At 41.7% G+C, this 24,590-nt stretch overlaps 1 protein-coding gene across 2 annotated transcripts in view; it reads right to left on the bottom strand.

The window, feature by feature from the left end:
- LOC133578231 (mitochondrial carnitine/acylcarnitine carrier protein-like) overlaps window positions 1–24,590 on the bottom strand; it is a 36,925-nt gene that overhangs the window by 3,177 nt on the left and 9,158 nt on the right. The window contains exons 5-10 of one of the 2 annotated variants that reach the window (XM_061932448.2): window positions 22,706–22,796; window positions 22,523–22,640; window positions 21,278–21,363; window positions 8,581–8,806; window positions 8,484–8,513; window positions 8,283–8,422 (exon numbers count right to left, since the gene is read on the bottom strand). In XM_061932448.2, the coding sequence (XP_061788432.2) occupies window positions 8,283–8,422; window positions 8,484–8,513; window positions 8,581–8,806; window positions 21,278–21,363; window positions 22,523–22,640; window positions 22,706–22,796 (691 nt within the window). Of the gene's footprint in view, window positions 1–8,282; window positions 8,423–8,483; window positions 8,514–8,580; window positions 8,807–13,059; window positions 16,873–16,982; window positions 17,108–21,111; window positions 21,222–21,277; window positions 21,364–22,522; window positions 22,641–22,705; window positions 22,797–24,590 lie in introns of those variants that run through there. The other variant, XM_061932486.2, reaches the window with a different exon arrangement.

The raw sequence follows: 24,590 nt of genomic DNA, 5'->3' as shown, positions 1-24,590 counted from the left end.
TGTACTTCACATGTTGTACAGATTGCATTGTACCATATGTCCCGGCAAGAAATCTGCGTTCAAAGAACTCCGGCTTATTAGTGATTCCCAGAGCCCAAAAAAAGTCTGCGGGCTATAGAGCGTTTTCTATTCGGGCTCCAGTACTATGGAATGCCCTCCCGGTAACAGTTAGAGATGCTACCTCAGTAGAAGCATTTAAGTCCCATCTTAAAACTCATTTGTATACTCTAGCCTTTGAATAGCCCCCCTTTTTTTAGACCAGTTGATCTGCCGTTTCTTTTGTTTTCTCCTCTGCTCCCCCCTATCCCTGTGGAGGGGGAGACACACAGGTCCGGTGGCCATGGATGGGGTGGTGGCTGTCCGGGGTCGGGACCCGGGGTGGACCGCTCGCCTGTGTATCGGTTGGGAACATCTCTGCGCTGCTGTCCCGCCTCCGCTCAGGATGGTTTCCTGCTGACCCCACTATGGACTGGACTCTTACTGTTATGCTGGATCCACTATGGACTGTACTCTCACAATATTATGTCAGACCCACTCGACATCCATTGCATTCGGTCTCCCCTAGAGGGGGGGTTACCCACATATGCGGTCCTCTCCAAGGTTTCTCATAGTCATTCACATCGACGTCCCACTGGGGTGAGTTTTTCCTTGCCCTTATGTGGGCTCTGTACCGAGGATGTCGTTGTGGCTTGTGCAGCCCTTTGAGACACTTGTGATTTAGGGCTATATAAATAAACATTGATTGATTGATTGATTGTACAAAGTAAGCAGTAATAGTAGTTTGTATTGGACATGTTAAAAAAAAAAAGCAAAATAATTCATCATAAAAAAAATATAATAAAAAAGGAAATCGTCTTGATAACATTAGGTACAGAAATAGAAACAAATATTTCACAATGAAAACACATAAAAAATGAAAACAATACATAATGGTTAAGTTATTCATATCCAAAAAGGAGTGGGAAGAAGTGAAACTTATTTACTCCCACCCCTTATTTTATTAATCAAATAACTAGCTTTCTTATTATCATCATTATTATTATTATTATTATTATGTACAATGATAATTTTACCGATCTTATTACAGTATACTACTCAGTGGCCTTGTGGCTAGAGTGTCCGCCCTGAGATCGGTAGGTCGTGAGTTCAAACCCCGGCCGAGTCATACCAAAGACTATAAAAATGGGAGCCATTACCTCCCTGCTTGGCAATCAGCATCAAGGGTTGGAATTGGGGGTTAAATCACCAAAAATGATTCCCGGGCGTGGCCACTGCTGCTGCTCACTGCTCCCCTCACCTCCCAGGGGGTGATCAAGGGTGATGGGTCAAATGCAGAGGGTAATTTCGCCACACCTAGTGTGTGTGTGACTATCATTGGTACTTTAACTTTATATTATCAATCTTTTACCCACTTTACTCCCTTTTCTTTGGCACAAAAATACAGCACATACACACAATATACACATTCTGCACATAGTCACATGACTACAAGTACACCAACCAATAACAAGTAAATAACTACCTAAATAATTAGAATAATAATAATGTAAACACTTTGCGATTCGTAGGAACCCTCATTGTTGTGCATATTGAAAATCATGTCTTTGGGATCGGTTCGGATAGATTTTTTTTATCCCACATTGGTCAAAATGTTGTGGTTGCAGTGCAGATACAAAAAGTCCATAAAAGTTCAGGTAAAAACAAGAGGGAAACATTAAAGAACCTGAGACAGAAACATACTCCACAAAGCAACCAAGAGACTGACCTAGGCTGATCCGTTTTTTAAAACAAAATTGAGGTTGGCCTTTATATTAATTCCGCATTCAAACTGTTCCATAGTTAAACTCCACACGTTGAAACACAAACGCTTTTTTCCTGTTGTGCATAAAATTACCCCTTAAATTATAACTCCCTTGCCTTTCAGTGAAAAACGTTGGCACATTTCCAGGCAGTGATTGGCAACACTAAATGGTCCCTAGTGTGTGAATGTGGGTGTGATTCCTTCCTTTATTGATTCCTTCAGGAGAGTTCCCTCAGGAAAATTTAAATTCCAGCAGCAGTGTACAAAATTGTAAAAAGTAAATAATGGTGTGTTTATGTAATTATTGCCCAAACTTCTGCACAATAGTGCAAGTTAATGGAATTCATATATCTGCATGACAATGTTTTAATCTTCTCTACCTACTTATTAATATGTAATATTGTAATGTAATGTCATATTCAGCCTGTTAAACATTTTGCAATTGCGGACTACCAATCAGAACAGGTTATAAAATAATATTCCATAGTACAGTGTTTTTCAACCACTGTGCCGCGGCACACTCGTGTACCGTGAGATATTGTCTGGTGTGCCGTGGGAATTTATGTAATTTCAATTTAAAAATATTTTTTGCAAACTAGTAATTATAATCCGCAAATGTGCCGTTGTTGAGTGTTTGTGCTGTCTAGAGCTCGGCATTTTAACCGTGTAATACTCTTCCATATCAGTAGGATAATTGCTTTGTAGATATCGGGGAATGACGAGGATGGTTTGCAGGTAAAAAGGTATTTAATGCTTAAACCAAAATTAAACAAAAGGCGAGTGCCCCTAAGAAAAGGCCTTGAAGTTTAGGGATGGTTATGCGAAACTAAAACTGAACTGGCTGCAAAGTAAACAAAAACCGAAGGCTGGACGACAGCAAAGACTTACAGCGTGTGGAGCAGCAGACGGCGTCTACAAAGTACATCCGTAAATGACATGACAATCAACACCAAAATTGGAGCGCAAGACAAGAAGTAAAACACTACACACAGGAAAACAGCAAAAAACTCAAAATAAGTCACAGCGTGATGTGACAGGTCGTGACAGTACCTACTTTGAGACAAGAGCTATAGTGATGCATGCTTGGTTATAGTTTAAATTCATATCCAACAATTGCGAGAACGACTTTTTACTGTCAATATCGGCTGCTGAGTTTCATTTTTTTATGTTTTCTGCTGGTGGTGTGCCTCAGAATCTTTTCAATTAAAAACATGTGCCTCGGCTCAGAAAAGGTTGAAAAACACTGCAATAGTAATGGTAATATTAGGGCTGCGAATCTTTGGGTGTCCCACGATTCGATTCAATGTCGATTTGTTTTTTTTCTCGATTCAACGCGATTCTTGATTCAAAAACTATATTTTCCCGATTCAAAATGATTCTCTATTCATTCAATACATAGGATTTCAGCAGGATCTACCCCAGTCTGCTGACATGCAAGCAAAGTAGTAGATTTTTGGAAAAAGCTTTTATAATTGTAAAGGCCAATGTTTTATCAACTGATTGCAATAATGTAAATTTGTTTTAACTATTAAATGAACCAAAAATATGACTTATTTTATCTTTGTGAAAATATTGGACACAGTGTGTTGTCAAGCTTATGAGATGCGATGCAAGTGTAAGCCACTGTGACACTATTCTTTTTTTTTTTTTGTATAAATGTCTAATGATAATGTCAATGAGGGATTTGTAATCACTGCTATGTTGAAATTGTAACTAATATTGATACTGTTGTTGATAATATTCATTTTTGTTTCACTACTTTTGGTTTGTTCTGTGTCGTGTTTGTGTCTCCTCTCAATTGCTCTGTTTATTGCAGTTCTGAGAGTTGCTGGGTCGGGTTTGGTTTTGGAATTGGATTGCATTGTTATGGTATTGCTGTGTATTGTTTTGTTGGATTGATTAATTTAAAAAAAAGAAAAAGAAAAAAAATTACAAATAAATAAAATAACAAAAATAGATTTTTTTTAAATGAGAATCAATTCTGAATCGCACAACGTGAGAATCGCGATTCGAATTCGAATCGATTTTTTCCCACCCCCTAGGTAATTTTGTGTAGTAAACTGTAATTACCCAATGTGGGCTACAGAGGGCAGTGACAAGCATGCCTGTCGTATTAAACCCAGTCTCATTGGGAGCGAAGAAGAAGATGAGCTTCTTCCTTCATATTGCCGCTTCTATTACAATATACTTAATTTAATCTGCCAAAAAACATTTACTTAGGTAGAAATATCACAGAATAACAGAGTAACAGAATAGCATGATCGTATTGTAAGACGATTTTTGTTGTTCTGTTGGTTAAACCGGAAGTGAAGCGTAGGACTGTTATTGTGAAGCCGCCAACCGGACGTGTGTGATTGATATGAAAATAATTGACGAAAATCTTCGATAAAAGTGACTTTAGACTCCGTCTTTGTTTCTGCTGATCTTGTATTCCATCAATCTACATGTTATGTTTTCAAAGCACTGAACTGTAATCCAAACCTGGACGTGAAGCTTTTCCTCACTCCGAGCAGCATTGTGCTCTCAGCGGTCGCTCCAATGATGTCATCTCACGGCGATTGAAGGTAAAACGGTCTTGTGGCAAGTTTGGTAATTTTGTTTTTTGTTTTTTTACAAAATAATAAAGCCACAAATCATATAGGATATTAACTTTGGTGAACGTCTATTTTATATTATATATATATATATATATATATATCAGTGACGTGCGGTGAGGTTGATGGCTGGTGAGGCACTGACTTCATCACAGTCAGATTTACAAACATATGAACCCTAAAGAGTATCTTATTCACCATTTGATTGGCAGCAGTTAACGGGTTATGTTTAAAAGCTCATACCAGCATTCTTCCCTGCTTGGCACTCAGCATCAAGGGTTGGAAGTCACTGCTGCTGCCCACTGCTCCCCTCACCTCCCAGGGGGTGAGGGGATGGGTCAAATGCAGATGACAAATTTCACCACACCTAGTGTGTGTGTGACAATTATTGGTACTTTAACTTAACTTTAACTTTACACACTCAAACGGTAGCACACAATAAAGCACATTTAATTAAAAAAAAACGTTATTATGGTCTTACCTTTACTTATAAGTGTGGGAACAGTGGTTGTGAATGAATGAAATATGAAATCCGTGCTGCAGTCTGCAGGTGTACCTAATGTTGTGTCCCTGCAGTCGTTCGCGGCTCCTCCGGCGCGAGCAATGTTGTTTTTGCACTTTTTGGCTTCTTGTTAAGTGACTTTTTTTGGGTGGATTCGGTCTTGCACGTGGAGGGTTTGGGTGTGGGCTTTGGTTGGTGTGGCGCTCCGGTCGGGGGGTGCAGTCTGCGGCGGAGGTGCAATAACCGGCACCAGGAGGCGGGGTTACGCGAGCCACACACAGTGCGTCTTCGCAGCAGTTTTATGATTGCTCAGCACAAGAAATACTTTACACACATACAGTTGTTGACAAAATACACTGTACATTATATACCTCAGCTAACTAAACTATGGAAATGTATAGTATAATTCATATAGCAATACGGTCTCACTGCACAGCACGCCAGCAATAAATGGTGAGGCACAATTGAGTGACGTGCCTCAACTGGCTGCTGATCACCGCACCGTCTCTTCTCAGTATTTGAACGGCAAATGTGAAAATTCAGCGATTTTGAATAAAAATAATCTAAAACTGGTGAAGTTAAATGAAAAATAACTTTATAGTATAATCACTGGATACATATAACAATTTAATAAATTTTTTTCTTTTTACATTTTTTTTCTTTCCATGATGGCAGGTGAGGCCTCGCCTCACCTGCCTCTAGTGACCACACGTCACTTGGAATTTGGGACATATATATATATATATATATATATATATATATATATATATATATATATATATATATACATAAAGTTAAAGTTAAAGTACCAATGATTGTCACAGGTGAGGGGAGCAGTGGGCAGCAGCGGTGGCTGCGCCCGGGAATCATTATATATATATATATATATATATATATATATATATATATATATATATATATATATATATATATATATATATATATATATATATATGTCCCAAATTCCAAGCTGCTGTTTTGAGGCATGTTAAAAAAAATAATGCACTTTGTGACTTCAATAATAAATATGGTAGTGCCATGTTGGCATTTTTTTTCCCCCCATAACTTGAGTTGATTTATTTTGGAAAACCTTGTTACATTGTTTAATGCATCCAGCGGGGCATCACCACAAAATTAGGCATAATAATGTGTTAATTCCACGACTGTATATATCTGTATCGGTTGATATCGGAATCGGTAATTAAGAGTTGGGGAATATCGGATATTGGCAAAAGAGCCATTATCGGACATCTCTAGTCTATACATTTAGAGTGATGTGATAATCAAACACTCTAGATGTCTAGAAAGAAAGAGTATACAAGATGATTGACAGTGTACCTTCAGCGCTGAATGATGAGCAGAGGTAGAGTTTGGAGTGTCTTCTTTAGCTCGCTTTCCATGTTTATGTGATCACTGTCCACTGTGTCCAGGAACTTGGAAAATGTTTTCGTGCTATTTGCCGTTTGACGCCCGCTATCATGCTAATTAGCTACTTGAAAGCGGGTGACTCCACTGTAGAAATAGCCTGCATGTCTCCAAGCACATACGCTGCAATGGCTCTATCAATGTTGTCCTGGCTAGCAGTGCCTCCGTTAAAATCGTTAGGTGGAGTGTGTCTCTCTTTACTGGCTTCGTCGAAGCATGTTGCTTTTGTAGCTGTTTCAGCAGATTTGAATTGCTGTTTTGGGCAGTAGATGTGATCTTTGTTCCAAGACACAACTTACATTTAACTAAAATGTAATTTACTTTGTGCTCGTCAAAAGAAAAGTAGTGAAAATATCTCCATGTTAAGAAACTCGACTTCGGCCCCGCCATGATGTCTTGTTAGTAAACACAGACACGTCCCCCCCCCCCACACACACTCACACACACAGCGTGCCTCTTCTCTTGTGACACAGGAACATTCAGAAGGACGACACTGCAACTCTCCAATAAAACACACTCAGATCTTCTCAGTTTCTAGCAGATACTATATAAAAAAATAACGTCAAATAACGCAGTAACGCATCATGTAGTAACGGTAACTGAGTTACTGAATATAAAAAATAATGCGTTAGACTACTCGTTACCGCCGAAACTAACGGCGTTACAGTAACGCGTTACTTTGTTACGCGTTAGTCCCAACACTGTAAATAAAGCCTCTCAACTTGATAATAGAAGGATTAGGACATAATCTGACGAGTCGGTAAACTTTGGCATTCAATTAAGACCCAGAAATGGCGAGAAAGATTCGAAATGACGCTTTGTCTGAGCTTGGTTCTTATTTGTTCGCGAGGATTATAAGTCCTTTTTTCATCTAAACGGTATTATATGAACATCCTAACAGTCAGCCTCCTAGTGATCGACATTGTACAGTAAGTCATGTTTTATCATGATTGTTGGCTCTCATGAAGTCTGCAGTGAGTAGTAATCAGCAGCTATGTGCACATGGACAAATTTAATCGGATTAAAAATCTTACCGTAACAAAAATGTTTCATGTAAACGCGCCATTCGTAATATTCTTACCCTATCACAAATGTTCGGATCACAATTTCATTCTGAAATTATGATCTACAATAAAGTTCGACGAGCAAGGAAACAAGGAAGCAGCTCATCAGTCGATGTAAACATTGGCACAAAAGCTAGTTTGCCTGCGTTAGCGCTTAATTTAACAGTATCACTTATACTTGGTTAATATTCAAGTCACAAAATATAAATGGAGTATTGTTGTTGGTTTTTGAAAGGTTATTTATTGGGTTTTATGGGCGGGATAGAGGACTTCTAAGTGGCTGCACTGTAAGCAAACCTTTATTTACGAGTTAGAATGCATTAAAAATAATACATCCGTCGTCATGTCTTTCATGTTTTTGAAACAAATTCCAAAAACAGTGCAGTTTCCCTTAAAGACAGCATCAATTAATTTCAGGCGGTTAGCAAAAAATAAGTTAGTGTTTTTCATACTTACCATTGTTCTCTGTTTGGTTTATTTCACCTGATCAAACATTTTCTAACGTTCCACACTACAAAATCAAGTATGTATAATTCCTGCTGATATTGTATCGAATCTATATCAATACATAAGGCTCCAGTATCAGTATCGTATCATAAGTGAAAAAGCTGTATCAGGATACCCCTAGCCAATACTACTGTAGTACTGATGTATATATATATGACTGTACTGCAAAACATGAATCTGATTGAATTGGAGTTAAATTTTATAAAAATAGTGTTATATATATATATATATATATATATAAAAAAAAAAGAGGAAACAAACTAAAGCGAAGACAATCAGGTTGTCCTCGCCAACAAAGTGTCCCTCATTTATTTTTTAGGGTAATGGAGATTTTACTCTAATGTACTGTAGTGCCCTGCGAGTGTTACTGTGCTCCTACTTCCACACACCTGCTCCAGAGTTTTGAAGAGTAAAATGTCTCTGCAGGCCTCCTGAAGCCGCCGACGCTGCTCGTCTGTTTTGGGATGCACCACCCGAGGCTCGCTGTCGCCTTCCTCGTCGTCGTCGGGGTCGTAGGCCTCTGCACAAACTGCATCATGCTCGTTAATGCAAAGTTTTGATGAATGTTGATGATGATGGTGGTCACACACCTGAAACTCTGCGGTTGTATTTGGTGGAGTCTGCAAAGACATTCACTTATAAACTCGTACAAAGTGCAGGATATTCATTTTGGATGATGATACTCACTGACAGGCTCCTTCTCCTTCTTTTCCTCTTCTTTGTCCTCTGGACCGCTGTCATGGCTTGCAAAAGTGACGCCTTTGCGGGCCGTTTTGCCGCCTCGCTTGTGGTTGCTCTGGCCCTGCAGGATCTGCGTGAAATGCTGCACGGCGAAATCCACCAAGTTTGCGGGCCTGTGGCGAAGCACCTCCACTGTGTATTTCTGCAGCAGCTCCTTCAGGCCGGCCGGGATGTCTGCGGTACTCATTGCTTTCCGTCAGAGCTCATCCAACTCGATGCTAAAAACACATTAAGAGTCCCCTCTGTGCATACTTTACAGCCGCTTCATTGATTGCGTTATCTGGCACAGCCTGTTGGAAAGTATTGACCCACTCTTTACCCCCATGACTGCCTAATGGCAAAGGAAGGACACTGGAAAAAAACGTGTTTTCACACTTTATGCACCGCCATTGGACGGCTACACATCCTTAAAAAGTCTTATTACACGTAGATTTTTTTTTTTTTTTTTTTTCCTACACGCTAACATTCATAGAGTGCTGAATCAATGTCAACAGTTGTGAAGCGTGTGTATGTGGTCAATGTGTGTAGTGTTGTATTGCGGACACAAAAAACACACACACACTATAAAAAGAAATATACCTTGTCCCTGATATGTTCAACTTCTCAAAGAAGGTAGAGGTACAGTAAGGCACCAAATGTTCAATTCCCTCACTGCTTCTAAACATATAAAACACTGCAGAACAACTACAAACCAAAGAGTAGTCAACATAGTTTACTTTTTTTTCCCCTCATATAGTGGCCACGCCTCAACTGCAGAGAGGTTAAGTAAAATCGTATAATGTGCTAGCATTGCGTAGAGCAGGGGTCTTCAACATTTTCCAGGCCATGGAGCCCCATACTTACATATATTCTGATTGCAATTTAAATTAACCTGGTACCTTGTTATTGAGCAATATTAATAATATTCATATTATTATAGTATTGTGCCGCTAATAGCCAGCTGGCAACTATAAATTGCCAGCTAACAACTAGCACACTAATTTCTAGGTGGCAATTAGTGCGCTAATCCCTAGCTGTCAACTAGTGTGCCAATCGCTAGCTGTCAACGAGCGCGGCAATTGCTAGCTGAAAACTGCCGCACAAATCGCTAGCTGATAACTAGTGTGCCTATCGCTAGCTGACAACTGGCACGCCTATCGCTAGCTGACAACTAGCACGCCTATCGCTAGCTGACAACTAGCACGCCTATCGCTAGCTGACAACTGGCACGCCTATCGCTAGCTGACAACTGGCGCGCCTATCGCTAGCTGACAACTGGCACACCTATCGCTAGCTGACAACTGGCACACCTATCGCTAGCTGACAACTGGCACGCCTATCGCTAGCTGACAACTGGCACACCTATCGCTAGCTGACAACTGGCACACCTATCACTAGCTGACAACTGGCACGCCTATCGCTAGCTGACAACTGGCACATCTATCGCTAGCTGACAACTGGCACACCTATCGCTAGCTGACAACTGGCACGCCTATCGCTAGCTGACAACTGGCACACCTATCGCTAGCTGACAACTGGCACACCTATCGCTAGCTGACAACTGGCACACCTATCACTAGCTGACAACTGGCACGCCTATCGCTAGCTGACAACTGGCACATCTATCGCTAGCTGACAACTGGCACACCTATCGCTAGCTGACAACTGGCACACCTATCGCTAGCTGACAACTGGCACACCTATCGCTAGCTGACAACTGGCACACCTATCACTAGCTGACAACTGGCACGCCTATCGCTAGCTGACAACTGGCACATCTATCGCTAGCTGACAACTGGCACACCTATCGCTAGCTGACAACTGGCACGCCTATCGCAAGCTGACAACTGGCACGCCTATCGCTAGCTGACAACTGGCACATCTATCGCTAGCTGACAACTGGCACGCCTATCGCAAGCTGACAACTGGCACGCCTATCGCTAGCTGACAACTGGCACATCTATCGCTAGCTGACAACTGGCACGCCTATCGCAAGCTGACAACTGGCACGCCTATCGCTAGCTGACAACTGGCACGCCTATCGCTAGCTGACAACTGGCACGCCTATCGCTAGCTGACAACTGGCACACCAATCGCTAGCTGACAACTGGCACACCTATCGCTAGCTGACAACTGGCACACCTATCGCTAGCTGACAACTGGCGCGCCTATCGCTAGCTGACAACTGGCGCGCCTATCGCTAGCTGACAACTGGCACACCTATCGCTAGCTGACAGCTGGCGCGCTTATCGCTAGCTGACAACTGGCACACCTATCGCTAGCTGACAACTGGCACACCTATCGCTAGCTGACAACTGGCGTGCCTATCGCTAGCTGACAACTGGCGTGCCTATCGCTAGCTGACAACTGGCACACCTATCGCAAGCTGACAACTGGCACGCCTATCGCTAGCTGACAACTGGCACGCCTATCGCAAGCTGACAACTGGCACGCCTATCGCTAGCTGACAACTGGCACGCCTATTGCTAGCTGACAACTGGCACGCCTATCGCTAGCTGACAACTGGCGCGCCTATCGCTAGCTGACAACTGGCGCACCTATCGCTAGCTGACAACTGGCACGCCTATCGCTAGCTGACAACTGGCGCGCCTATCGCTAGCTGACAACTGGCACGCCTATCGCTAGCTGACAACTGGCACATCTATCGCTAGCTGACAACTGGCACACCTATCGCTAGCTGACAACTGGCACACCTATCGCTAGCTGACAACTGGCGCACCTATCGCTAGCTGACAACTGGCACACCTATCGCTAGCTGACAACTGGCACACCTATCGCTAGCTGACAACTGGCGTGCCTATCGCTAGCTGACAACTGGCGCGCCTATCGCTAGCTGACAACTGGCGCACCTATCGCTAGCTGACAACTGGCACACCTATCGCTAGCTGACAACTGGCGCGCCTATCGCTAGCTGACAACTGGCACGCCTATCGCTAGCTGACAACTGGCACATCTATCGCTAGCTGACAACTGGCACACCTATCGCTAGCTGACAACTGGCACACCTATCGCTAGCTGACAACTGCCGCGCTTATCGCTAGCTGACAACTGGCACACCTATTGTTAGCTGACAACTGGCACACCTATCGCTAGCTGACAACTGGCACACCTATCGCTAGCTGACAACTGGCGTGCCTATCGCTAGCTGACAACTGGCGTGCCTATCGCTAGCTGACAACTGGCACACCTATCGCTAGCTGACAACTGGCACACCTATCGCTAGCTGACAACTGGCGCGCCTATCGCTAGCTGACAACTGGCGCACCTATCGCTAGCTGACAACTGGCACGCCTATCGCTAGCTGACAACTGGCACGCCTATCGCTAGCTGACAACTGGCACGCATATCGCTAGCTGACAACTGGCACGCCTATCGCTAGCTGACAACTGGCACATCTATCGCTAGCTGACAACTGGCGCGCCTATCGCTAGCTGACAACTGGCACACCTATCGCTAGCTGACAACTGGCGCACCTATCGCTAGCTGACAACTGGCACACCTATCGCTAGCTGACAACTGGCACACCTATCGCTAGCTGACAACTGGCGTGCCTATCGCTAGCTGACAACTGGCGCGCCTATCGCTAGCTGACAACTGGCGCACCTATCGCTAGCTGACAACTGGCACACCTATCGCTAGCTGACAACTGGCGCGCCTATCGCTAGCTGACAACTGGCACGCCTATCGCTAGCTGACAACTGGCACATCTATCGCTAGCTGACAACTGGCACACCTATCGCTAGCTGACAACTGGCGCGCCTATCGCTAGCTGACAACTGGCGCACCTATCGCTAGCTGACAACTGGCACGCCTATCGCTAGCTGACAACTGGCACGCCTATCGCTAGCTGACAACTGGCACGCATATCGCTAGCTGACAACTGGCACGCCTATCGCTAGCTGACAACTGGCACATCTATCGCTAGCTGACAACTGGCGCGCCTATCGCTAGCTGACAACTGGCACACCTATCGCTAGCTGACAACTGGCGCACCTATCGCTAGCTGACAACTGGCACACCTATCGCTAGCTGACAACTGGCACACCTATCGCTAGCTGACAACTGGCGCGCCTATCGCTAGCTGACAACTGGCGCGCCTATCGCTAGCTGACAACTGGCGCACCTATCGCTAGCTGACAACTGGCACACCTATCGCTAGCTGACAACTGGCGCGCCTATCGCTAGCTGACAACTGGCACGCCTATCGCTAGCTGACAACTGGCACATCTATCGCTAGCTGACAACTGGCACACCTATCGCTAGCTGACAACTGGCACACCTATCGCTAGCTGACAACTGGCACACCTATCGCTAGCTGACAACTGGCACACCTATCGCTAGCTGACAACTGGCACACCTATGGCTAGCTGACAACTGGCACAACTATAGCTAGCTGACAACTGGCACACCTATCGCTAGCTGACAACTGGCACACCTATCGCTAGTTGACAACTGGCACACCTATCGCTAGCTGACAACTGGCGCGCCTATTGCTAGCTGACAACTGGCACACCAATCGCTAACTGGCAACTAGAGCACTACTCCCTAACTGGCAACTACAGTGCTAATAGCTAACTAACAACTAGAGTGCTTATCAATAGCTGGAAACTAATGGGCAAATCGCTAGCTGACAAGCGTGTTAATCGCTTGCTGACAACTTGTGTGCTAATCGCTAGCTTGCAGCAAGCTTAGCAATCGCTTGCTGACTATTAGAGCGCTAATTGCTAGCTTTCTTAGATGATAACATGAATATAATAGCAGACTAATGTATTCATACTATATTTTTCAACTACATGACAGTGTGTTGGATCAATGTTCATATGTATTTTAAGAAATTTACATTTGTGGAAAAATTGCAGGGGGAAATACAAAACCCAACACCAGTGAAGTTGGCACGTTGTGTAACTTATCCTTTTCAACCTATATTCAATACACTGCAAAGACAAGATATTTAATATCCGAACTGGTAAACTTTGTTATTTTTTGCAAATATTAGCTCATTTGGAACTTGATGACTGCAACATGTTTTCAAAAAAGCTGGCACAAGTGACAAAAAAAGACTGAGAAAGTTGAGAAATGCTCATCAAACACTCATTTGGAACATCCCACAGGTGAACAGGCTATTTGGGAAAAGGAGGGTGCCATGATTGGGTATAAAAGCAGCTTCCATGAAATGCTCAGTCATTCACAAACAAGGATGGGGCAAGGGTCACCACTTTGTGAACAAATGCGTGAGCAAATTGTCAAACAGTTTAAGAACAACATTTCTAACCAAATTATTACAAGGAATTCAGGGATTTCACCATCTACAGTCCGTAATATCAGAAGGTTCAGAGAACCTGGAGAAATTAATGCACGTAAGCGGCAGTGCTGAAAAGCAACATTGAAAGCCTGTGACCTTCAACCCCTCAGGCGACATCAGTGTGTAAAGGATATCACCACATGGGCTCAGGAACACTTCAGAAAACCACTGTCAGTAACTACAGTTGGTCGCTACATCTGTAAGTGCAAGTTAAAACTCTACTATGCAAAGCGAAAGCCATTCATCAACAACACCCAGAAACACCGCTGGCTTTGCGGGGCCCGAGCTCATCTAAGATGGACTGATGCAAAGTACAAAAGTGTTCTGTGGTCTGACGAGTCCACATTTCAAATTGTTTTTGCAAACTGTGGACGTCGTGTCCTCCGGACCAAAGAAGAAAAGAACCATCCGGACCGTTATAGGCGCAAAGTTCAAAAGCCAGCATCTGTGATGGTATGGGGGTGTATTAGTGCCCAAGACATGGGTAACTTACACATCTGTGAAAGCACAATTAATGCTGAAAGGTACATACAGGTTTTGGAGCAACATATGTTGCCATCCAAGCAAGGTATTTTTCATGGACGCCCCTGCTTATTTCAGCAAGACAATGCCATGCCACATTCTGCATGTGTTACAACAGCGTGTCTTTGTAGTAAAAGAGTGCGGATACTAGACTGGCCTGCCTGTAGTCCAGACCTGTCTCCCATTGAAAATGTGTGGCGCAATATGAAGCGTAAAATACGACAACTGAGACTGTTGAACAATTTTAGGTGTACATCAAGCAAGAATGGGAAATAATTCCACCTAAAAAGCTTCAAAAATTGATCTTCTCAGTTCCCAAAACGTTTACGGAGTGTTGTTAAAAGGAAAGGCCATGTAACACAGTGGTAAAAATGCCCCTGTGACAATTTTTTTGCAATGTGTTGCTGCCATTAAATTTTAAGTTAATGATAATTTGCAAAAAAAAAATTACGTTTCTCAGTTTATACATTAAATATCTTGTCTTTGCAGTCTATTCAATTGAATATAAGTTGAAAAGGATTTGCAAATCATTGTATTCTGTTTTTATTTACGATAACAACGTCCCAACTTCACTGGTTTTGGGTTTTGTATTTAAAAAATACAATTTCAAAAAAGTCAAAACATTTCACAGCCACCCTGCAGTACATGGCGGTCCCCCTGTTGAAGACCTCTGACATACAGTGTAGGTGTTATGGTGTCAACAGTTTGAAAACATTTTCTAATTTTGCACGGTGTGTCTCGGTTGGTAGAGTGGCCGTCCCAGCAACCTTAGGATTGCAGGTTCGATCCCCGCTTCCGCCATCCTAGTCACTGCTGTTGTGTCCTTGAGCAAGACACTTTACCCACCTGCTCTTCCCAGTGCCACCCACACTTGCTTAAATGTAGTTTAAAGATGTAGATAATGGGTTTCACTTTAAGCACTTTGAGCCTCAAGAGAAAAGCTTTTAAGTTCAAGTTATTTGGTTTTAAAAAGCTGCATTAGCATGTGGGAAAAAGGCCATAAAGGCCTTGTTAAAATATGTGAGTTGGTGTGTACATAGCTTTGATTACAACAGTGCCCTGTGCTGGCTGTAAAGGCAACTGGAAAATAATCGATTCACATTAGAACCACGATTCTTTTTTATTACAGTTCTCAAACGATTCAAAATTGGCAAGAATCGATTTTTAAAAAGACGTGTTTTGGAACATCTAAGTGCATACTCGCATACTTGTCAGCAGCCAAGAGAAGCTTTTCTAACCTGTTTTGAAAAGGTTTTATTATAATTTACATACTCATTCTGAATCAAATCATCCCCCTGAGAATTGGAATCAAATTGAATTGTTGTACGATTCACAACCCTGGTGGCTGCAGTCAAGTATTGCACCTCAATTGCCGTAAGAGATGATTAATCAATCCTGAACACCATAAAGATGTTTGATTGGCGGAGGGTGGGGACAGGGTGTGAAAAAAACCGATATATAATTTTCAAAAATCAATGAAAAAAGGTGGTCAATTTTTGTAAAAATTCATATAACATGTTCTGAGAAGGTTTCATCATTTTAATACCAAATAATATGTTGCGAGAATCAGAATCGGTTTGAATTGAAAATTGTGTTGAATTAAGAATCGATTGTGAATCGAATCGAGCTAAGAAGCTGGGCAGAAGCAGACCGGGCAGAACGAAAAATGAACACGCATTAGGCGTTAAATCACCAAAATGATTCCTGGGCGCGGCCACCGCTGCTGCCCACTGCTCCCCTCACCTCCCAGGGGGTGATCAAGGGTGATAGGTCAAATGCAGAGAATATTTTCGCCACACCTAGTGTGTGTGTGACAATCATTGGCACTTAAGTGGTGAGGCTGTATTTTCATTTGCACTTTAATTTTATGGATAGTTTATATAAAAAAATATTATTAATTTTTACTAATTTAGTTAGAATTTATTTATTTTAGCACTGCATAATGTTTTTTTCCATGAGTCCATTCTTTAGTATTGGCATTGATTTTGTAATCAAACTGACCTAAGGCTTGATAATAATGTTTGTGATTGCTTTCATATCATTTAAAAAGGTTTATCCTGTTAAACTGTAAGTAGGTTGAATATAAATATTGAATTCAATCCTAATGAAAAATAAGACAACTGATTCAGGGGGTAATATTTGAGTGAAAGATTTGGGCCCCAAGGTCAAAAACATTAAGAACCTCTGACCTAGACGACACATCCAGAGATTAACCAAGGCCACTATTTGAGGAAATTCAGTATTTGTGTGTACCGGTAATCATCTTTCCTCCAAAAGACACAATCAAGTATATAAGAGGAAATGTTTTAAATGACATATCTTGTAAATAATGCTCTTTCATCAAGTTTTCATCACATGTTGGGCGCCAGCCAGTTGAGGAATTTCATCGCTAGTTCGAATCCCAAGAAGCAGGCCTGAAGACAGCGGACACACAAAGGTTGGTTTGCTTTAAAAACAACCCGAAACAAGAAAAAAGGGTGATGTTGTAAATATGAAAATGCGTGAGGGGTAGGGGAGTACTCACGGCGTTTGCAGGAAAAGCTCTGAGCATGACGGCAGTGAAGCCTTTGTACAAAGAGCCCACGCCCTCCTCTCTGATCAGCTCACGCAGAACATCACGAAAACCATTAGGATACTTTCCCTCTGCAGCTGTGTACAAACAAAAAGTTGACATTAGATTACATTTTTACAATGTTGCATCTTGGACTGCAACTTCATTGTTGCCTTGTGAAAAGGAAACATGTTCACCTTTGACACACCTTAGCTACAGTATGTTGCAGAGGACTTTACTTAAGGGCGTACTCTAGGTCCCCGAACGTGATAATTGCTTGTATTCCGACACGTAACTTCTTCCCGGAAATGAAAACCAATGGTGGTCAACCAAGTCGAGACGGCTGTTGTACAGCAAGCATCGCGCAAACTATCTGAGTGCAAAAAGCAATTACGAGCAAAAAATCTAACTATGCAATGGAATAGAGCCCTGTACTTTATAAAAAAAAGATTTGTCTAGTGATATCAAGGATTATCTGTCGGTCGAGTTCCAAGACATGTGGAACTATCTGGCACACCAGACACCATTTTACACGACAAAACTGATGAAAACCCGGAGAAGCATGGACGTCGACAACTTCTTTGTGTGTGACTGGATCAAGGAAATTGGTATCAAGACTCTCCCAGATAAATATGCATTTTTGCTCGGGTAAATTGCATTTCGTGATTTAACTTCGCATCTACAGCCATGTTTGTTGCACGGGCCGTTTAGGAGTATGCATGTTTTTCCCGTCTTTATAAAAATATAAATATAGATGTCAACATTTTGTGTGTGCTGAAAGCTTGATTTCTGATTGCTACCTTTGATAAAAGCTTAACTCTTTTAGGTTTTGCTCACATTTGCTTTCTTTTATTTAGACTCGCTGAGTTGGTGCTTTAAGAAACACTTGTAGCAAAAATGCATTTTAGGAAATACAAATAATATCAAGATAATACTTAAATGAGAAATAAACATTTAAAGTATATCAAACATTTAACGAAGTGATCACTGCAAATTCATACATTTTTCGACTCTGCTCCCTTGGACTGAGTGCGTGCTACTTTTCTTGTTGGAATATTTCTAATCTTTGTATTTTGTGTGGTTCTGATTACTTTTATTATGGAAGGCAGCGGCTGTCATTAATTACTTGTGATACCAACAGTCACATGAAAAAATTATTACATATGAGTGTGTATGATAGTGAGCTAGCGTGCCGTAGGTTTGAGTTTTGGACCATTTTGAGTCTGACTCATTTGTTTATGAGTTATAATTTAGAATCCGCAAGTAACGATTACATCAGTCATTATATGAATGGTATTTGATTAATAATGATACTATGATGTCATTAAAAACCAATAGTGTTCTATATATTTCCCAAAGATTGTTTCAGGAAAAAAAAAGATGTTACAGCAGAGATGAAAAGAAAAATAACTTGACTGTGTTGTGGAGACATTTAAAAAAAAGTTGTATTTAGTCAAATTGTGTTTTTTTTGTGTGGAACATTTTAAACCGAAAGGGTTTTTGCAATATTGCCAGACAATTGGAACTTTGTTAAAACTGTGACCAGTAGGGAGTTGGGAGGGAAAGTACTCATTTGTCATTTTACCCCAGTAATGTTTAAAACTATTAGGGTTATTGCCGCTACACTATAATGCAATATTTCCCCAGAATGACTATCCTTGCAAAGCTGGGAAAAGTAGTGTTGATTTGACCATTGACATCGGCTCGACCTTGATGTTGTAGAGACTATAATTAATGACTTTTTAAAAGTAATTTTCAGAACACAGACAGTCACAAAGCAACATGAAGCAGTTGGCAGGTTGGTGTTTCTGGCTCAAATCTTTGTGTGTATGTCCTATAATAATGTTTACCTATAAAAACACCATTGTTAAAGGTCAGTTATTTTTATGTTGCTGCTGACGTTTAACATATTCTCCTAAACCAGAGCACTTTATTTGACATTTTGTACTTTTGTGTTTTTGTTAGCTGAAGAATTGAGCATAGCCATGTTTTTTTAAAGAAGATTGGAGATTATATTTGACTTTTCTTATATTATTTTCAAGCCTTTTACTTTTTTATTATCTGAAAACACCTTGGGATCCTATTATGCAAAACCTACTTTTCTTACTTGTTGGTACCTGTTTTTATGTATTTGGGATCCCCATCAGTCCTGAAAATTTAAAATCAAGGCATGGTGGATATATTTAGTTACGTCAACGGATATTTCCATGTATGGGTTAGTTTATGGGCCAAACTATGTTGGGATATGAGTTTAGATCCATATCACCCAGCCTTACTCTCGTGTTAGCGACAATGAGAGCACAGTTTAATTAAACATGACAGTAGGCCTTATGAGGGGTCGGCAACCTTTACCACTCAAACAGCCATTTTGACCCGTTTCACAAATTAAAGAAAACAATGGGAGCCACAAAACTCTTTTGAAATTTAAAATGAAATAACACTGCATACAAAGTTTTTTTTGCTTTGTGCTATGTATAAACCAGGGGTCTCAGACACGCGACCCGTGAGACGTTATTTTGCGGCCCGCACCTTAATGTGAAAATGTAATGTTAGCGCAGCCCGCGAGTTTTATATGAATGGCGCTTGACAGCGTCATACTTGCCAACCTTCTCGATTTTTCCGGGAGATTCCCGTAATTCAGGGCTACTATCCTCTCGAATATCTGCTGATTTTCACCCAAACAACACTAATAAGGGCATGCCGTGATGGCACTGCCATTAGCGCCCTCTACAGTCTGCACTAATAGCGTGCCAGCCCGGTTACATGTTGTATGCGGCCTCTGCCTGCACACGTTAGCGACTGCAAGGCATACTTGGTCAACAGCCATACAGGTTACACTGAGGGTGGCGATATAAACAACTTTAATACTCTTACTAATATGCGCCACAATGTGAACCCACACCAAACAAGAATGACAAACATATTTTGGAGAACATCCGCACCGTAACACAACATAAACACAACAGAACAAATACCCAGAATCCCATGCATCCCTAACTCTTCCAGGCTACATTATACACCCCCACTACCACCAAAACCTGCCCCTCCAACCCTGCCCCCCCACGTCAAGACCCCCCCCCCCTCCGTGCGTCGGTTGAGGTGGGCGGGGTTGGGGGGGCGGGGTTTGGTGGTAGAAGGGGGTGTATAATGTAGCCCGGAAGAGTTAGGGATGCATGGGATTCTGAGTATTTGTTCTGTTGTGTTTATGTTGTGTTACGGTGCGGATGTTCTCCAGAAATGTGTTTGTCATTCTTGTTTGGTGTGGGTTCACATTGTGGCGCATATTAGTAAGAGTGTTAAAGTTGTTTAAATCGCCACCCTCAGTGTAACCTGTATGGCTGTTGACTAAGTATGCATTGCAGTCACTTACGTGTGTAGGCAGAAACCCCATACAACATGTGACTGGCCCGGCACGCAGATAGTATGGTGAAAATAGCTGACGCGACAACAAGTTGTAAAGGACGCTAAAGGCAGTGCCATCACGGAACGCCCTCACTATTGGTGTCCTGGTGAAAATCGGAAAATGCTTACCCCGGGAGATTTTCGGGAGAGGCACTGAAATTCGGAAGTCTCCCGGAAAAATGTATTATGAGGCACATGCACTAACCCCTGTGCCTAACCCTAACCCTAATAGCTGACGCGACAACAGGTTGTAAAGAACGCTAAAGGCAGTGCCATCACGGAACGCCCTCACTATTGTTGTCCTGGTGAAAATCGGAAAATGGTTACCCTGGGAGATTTTCGAAAGAGGCACTTAAATTCGGAAGTCTCCCGGAAAAATCGGGGGGTTCGGCAAGTATGCAGCTGAGCCGCATCAGAGTGATCAAAGAGCCGCATGCGGCTCCGGAGCCGCGGGTTGCCGTCCCCTGGGTTATATGTATGAGTGCACATGCATATGTTCAGTGTTGATAATGAAATGGTGATATGTGAGACATTTAGTATTGCTACTAAAATTGTTCTGTGCTACAGCCCTGGAACAGATGCTGCTTGACCACCACGCATATTCAATGAGCCGGACGTGACGTTATTGAAATCCAAGCAACACCCGCCTTGATAGATTTGAAGAAATGTTTTTTTTTAAATTGATGGACAAACTAAATACCTGTTTGAAAGCGAGACTTAAGCACGTCGGCTGGAATGGCCACAGCCCAGTTGAAGATTCCGGCCATTCCTCCGGCGAAAAGCACGCTGGGAACGCTGAGTTCATTGTGGCTGTGAGAGAGACAAAAGCTTTTTCGTTAGCTTCTATAGATTTCAAACAGGGACATTTGTGTTTCTAACCTTTTTCCTGCAGGGGTGAGAAGGTTCTTCAGCCACTCGTATGACGTGAAGTACATGCCGCTTGCTGGAACATCTGCACAGCACACAAACACCCAACTGCTCATTATCATCTTTGGAAAGGCACAATTTGTTTAATATTTATGAAGTATAAATATATATTTATTTTGTATTTAAATTGTGTAAATTAAATAATTCATAGATTTGTTCATATTTTTTAATAATACGAAATGTATTATATTTATATGTATTCATACATTTTTTTCTTAACACTTTTTAATTACAAATATTTTCCCCCCTATGTTATATCAAAACAAATGCCATGTGTCGGAATTGTAGCCCAGAAGCCAGTTTTGGCCCACGGCTCAATTATTATTTTCAAACAAAAAATAATTTGTTATTCATTGTTATATTAATAAATAGTACAGTTGTCCCTTGCCACATCACGCAGATTTATTTTTATTAAGCATATTCTATGTATTTTGGGCATAAATTAAGAATTTCCAAGAATACATGGCTAAATGGACTAAAATATCAATATTAAAGTAGTATTGGCCACCAGATGAGACCAAACCAATCAATGTGCAATTTTTAGTCTTGTGGCCACTGATTGGCTCAGGCGGCATTACTACATTGGATTCTAAAAGTGTAGAGGTGCCTATGTGGGTGTTATTACATGTCTAGAGAGCTCTCATAATGTTAAAAACTGTATTTAGGGGGCCGTAAACAGTTTTTCTATGCTCTAGCTATGAAAATATTTTATTTATAATGAAATTATATGTGGAAATTCATTTAGCATGCTCAGGCCCGGAACCAATTAACAGCACACTAATTTGCTTTGTTACCTACGACACAAAGTTAACAGGTGGATATTTTTTCAGACAGCTTAGTTTAAATTGTCTGACACTGGGTTAGTTTTAGCTTTAGCATAAATGAATGGCCTTCGCTGGCATTATTTTATTAATTGTTACATTCTTTATTTTTACATTCTAGTACCCCTCATTATCAAGACTGTAACCTGTCAAATACCGTAAATGAACTTACTATTTTTCGGACATGTTTAATTGTGTAGGTGTGAATGTGTGGTTTCAGTTTGTTTGAAACCAATACAAAAACATTCCCATTACTGTGTGTCTAGCAAGTATACGGTTTCTTTTATCACATCTTTTTAAGCAGCACTAATGTAATTTGTCATTGCGCCGATGTTATTTGAGGGATGGGGTCAAAAGAGGCACCTCTCATGAGAGTGAGTGCAGTGCCTTTGTAGATTCCTCTAATGCCAGACTCTCTGTACAGCTGTTTGACACAGTCCATTGGCCCGGCATACTTCACCTCTCCTGATGATGCCTGGATCTGCCAGCACAAAAAACACATCATCTTAAAGAGCTGAAGGAGGAGGTGGGTTAAGATCCCCTAACCTGTAGGAGGCATTTAATGCGCTCTCCAGGAGTCATGATGGCTGTGGTGAAGATGCCAGACAACATGCCAGCAGCAAACAGTTGTGGATACCTGGAGTTAGCACATATAGAAGTATTACTCTTAATATTATACATTACTCACAGTGTTTGATTAAAAAACAAACAAAAACACTACACTTATTGTCCCTAGCTCCTTAAATGGCTCAAAGAAGTCCAATAAATATGTGTTCAGACTTGCGCCACCATTAAATCATGTCAAACACATCTGAACCACCTAACCTAATATTTGTATTGTATCTTTTTATTTTTTGTGTCATTAAGAAAACACACTGAAAACCTGTTTCCGAGTATTTTAAAAAGGTAAAGTTTGACTAAGATTTACTAGCCATATTTTGTTAGTGTGAAAAATATGTGGTTACAATGTGAGTCAATGAAGGGAATCACAGGTTTAAAAAATAATACTACAAACCCCGTTTCCATATGAGTTGGGAAATTGTGTTAGATGTAAATATAAACGGAATACAATGATTTGCAAATCCTTTTCAACCCATATTCAATTGAATGCACTACAAAGACAAGATATTTGATGTTCAAACTCATAAACTTTTTTTTTTTTTGCAAATAATAATTAACTTAGAATTTCATGGCTGCAACACGTGCCAAAGTAGTTGGGAAAGGGCATGTTCACCACTGTGTTACATCACTTTTTCTTTTAACAACACTCAAACGATTGGGAACTGAGGAAACTAATTGTTGAAGCTTTGAAAGTGGAATTCTTTCCCATTCTTGTTTTATGTAGAGCTTCAGTCGTTCAACAGTCCGGGGTCTCCGCTGTCGTATTTTACGCTTCATAATGCGCCACACATTTTCGATGGGAGACAGGTCTGGACTGCAGGCGGGCCAGGAAAGTGCCCGCACTCTTTTTTTTACGAAGCCACGTTGTTGTAACACGTGCTGAATGTGGCTTGGCATTGTCTTGCTAAAATAAGCAGGGGCGTCCATGAAAAAGACAGCGTTAGATGGCAGCATATGTTGTTCCAAAACCTGTATGTACCTTTCAGCATTAATGGTGCCTTCACAGATGTGTAAGTTACCCATGCTTTGGGCACTAATGCACCCCCATACCATCACAGATGCTGGCTTTTGAACTTTGCGTCGATAACAGTCTGGATGGTTCGCTTCCCCTTTGGTCCGGATGACACGATGTCGAATATTTCCAAAAACAATTTGATATGTGGACTCGTCAGACCACAGAACACTTTTCCACTTTGCATGAGTCCATCTTAGATGATCTCCGACCCAGAGAAGCCGGCAGCGTTTCTGGATGTTGTTGATAAATGGCTTTCGCTTTGCATAGTAGAGCTTTAACTTACAGATGTAGCGACAAACTGTATTTAGGGACAGTGGTTTTCTGAAGTGTTCCTGAGCCCATGTGGTGATATCCTTTAGAGATTGATGTCGGGTTTTGATACAGTGCCGTCTGACGGATCGAAGGTCACGGTCATTCAATGTTGGTTTCCGGCCATGCCGCTTATGTGGAGTGATTTCTCCAGATTCTCTGAACCTTTTGATGATATAATGGACCGTAGATGTTGAAATCCCTATATTTCTTGCAATTGCACTTTGAGAAACGTTGTTCTTAAACTGTTTGACTATTTGCTCACACAGTTGTGGACAAAGGGGTGTACCTCGCCCCATCCTTTCTTGTGAAAGACTGAGCATTTTTTGGGAAGCTGTTTTTATACCCAATCATGGCACCCACCTGTTCCCAATTAGCCTGCACACCTGTGGGATGTTCCAAATAAGTGTTTGATGAGCATTCGTCAACTTTATCAGTATTTATTGCCACCTTTCCCAACTTCTTTGTCACGTGTTGCTGGCATCA

The sequence above is a fragment of the Nerophis lumbriciformis genome, linkage group LG38 (genome assembly GCF_033978685.3).
Source record: "Nerophis lumbriciformis linkage group LG38, RoL_Nlum_v2.1, whole genome shotgun sequence".
In the NCBI taxonomy this organism is placed as follows: Eukaryota; Metazoa; Chordata; class Actinopteri; order Syngnathiformes; family Syngnathidae; genus Nerophis; species Nerophis lumbriciformis.
The sequence above is the reverse complement of the archived record's forward strand: the minus strand, read 5'-3'. Positions and strand labels throughout refer to the sequence as shown.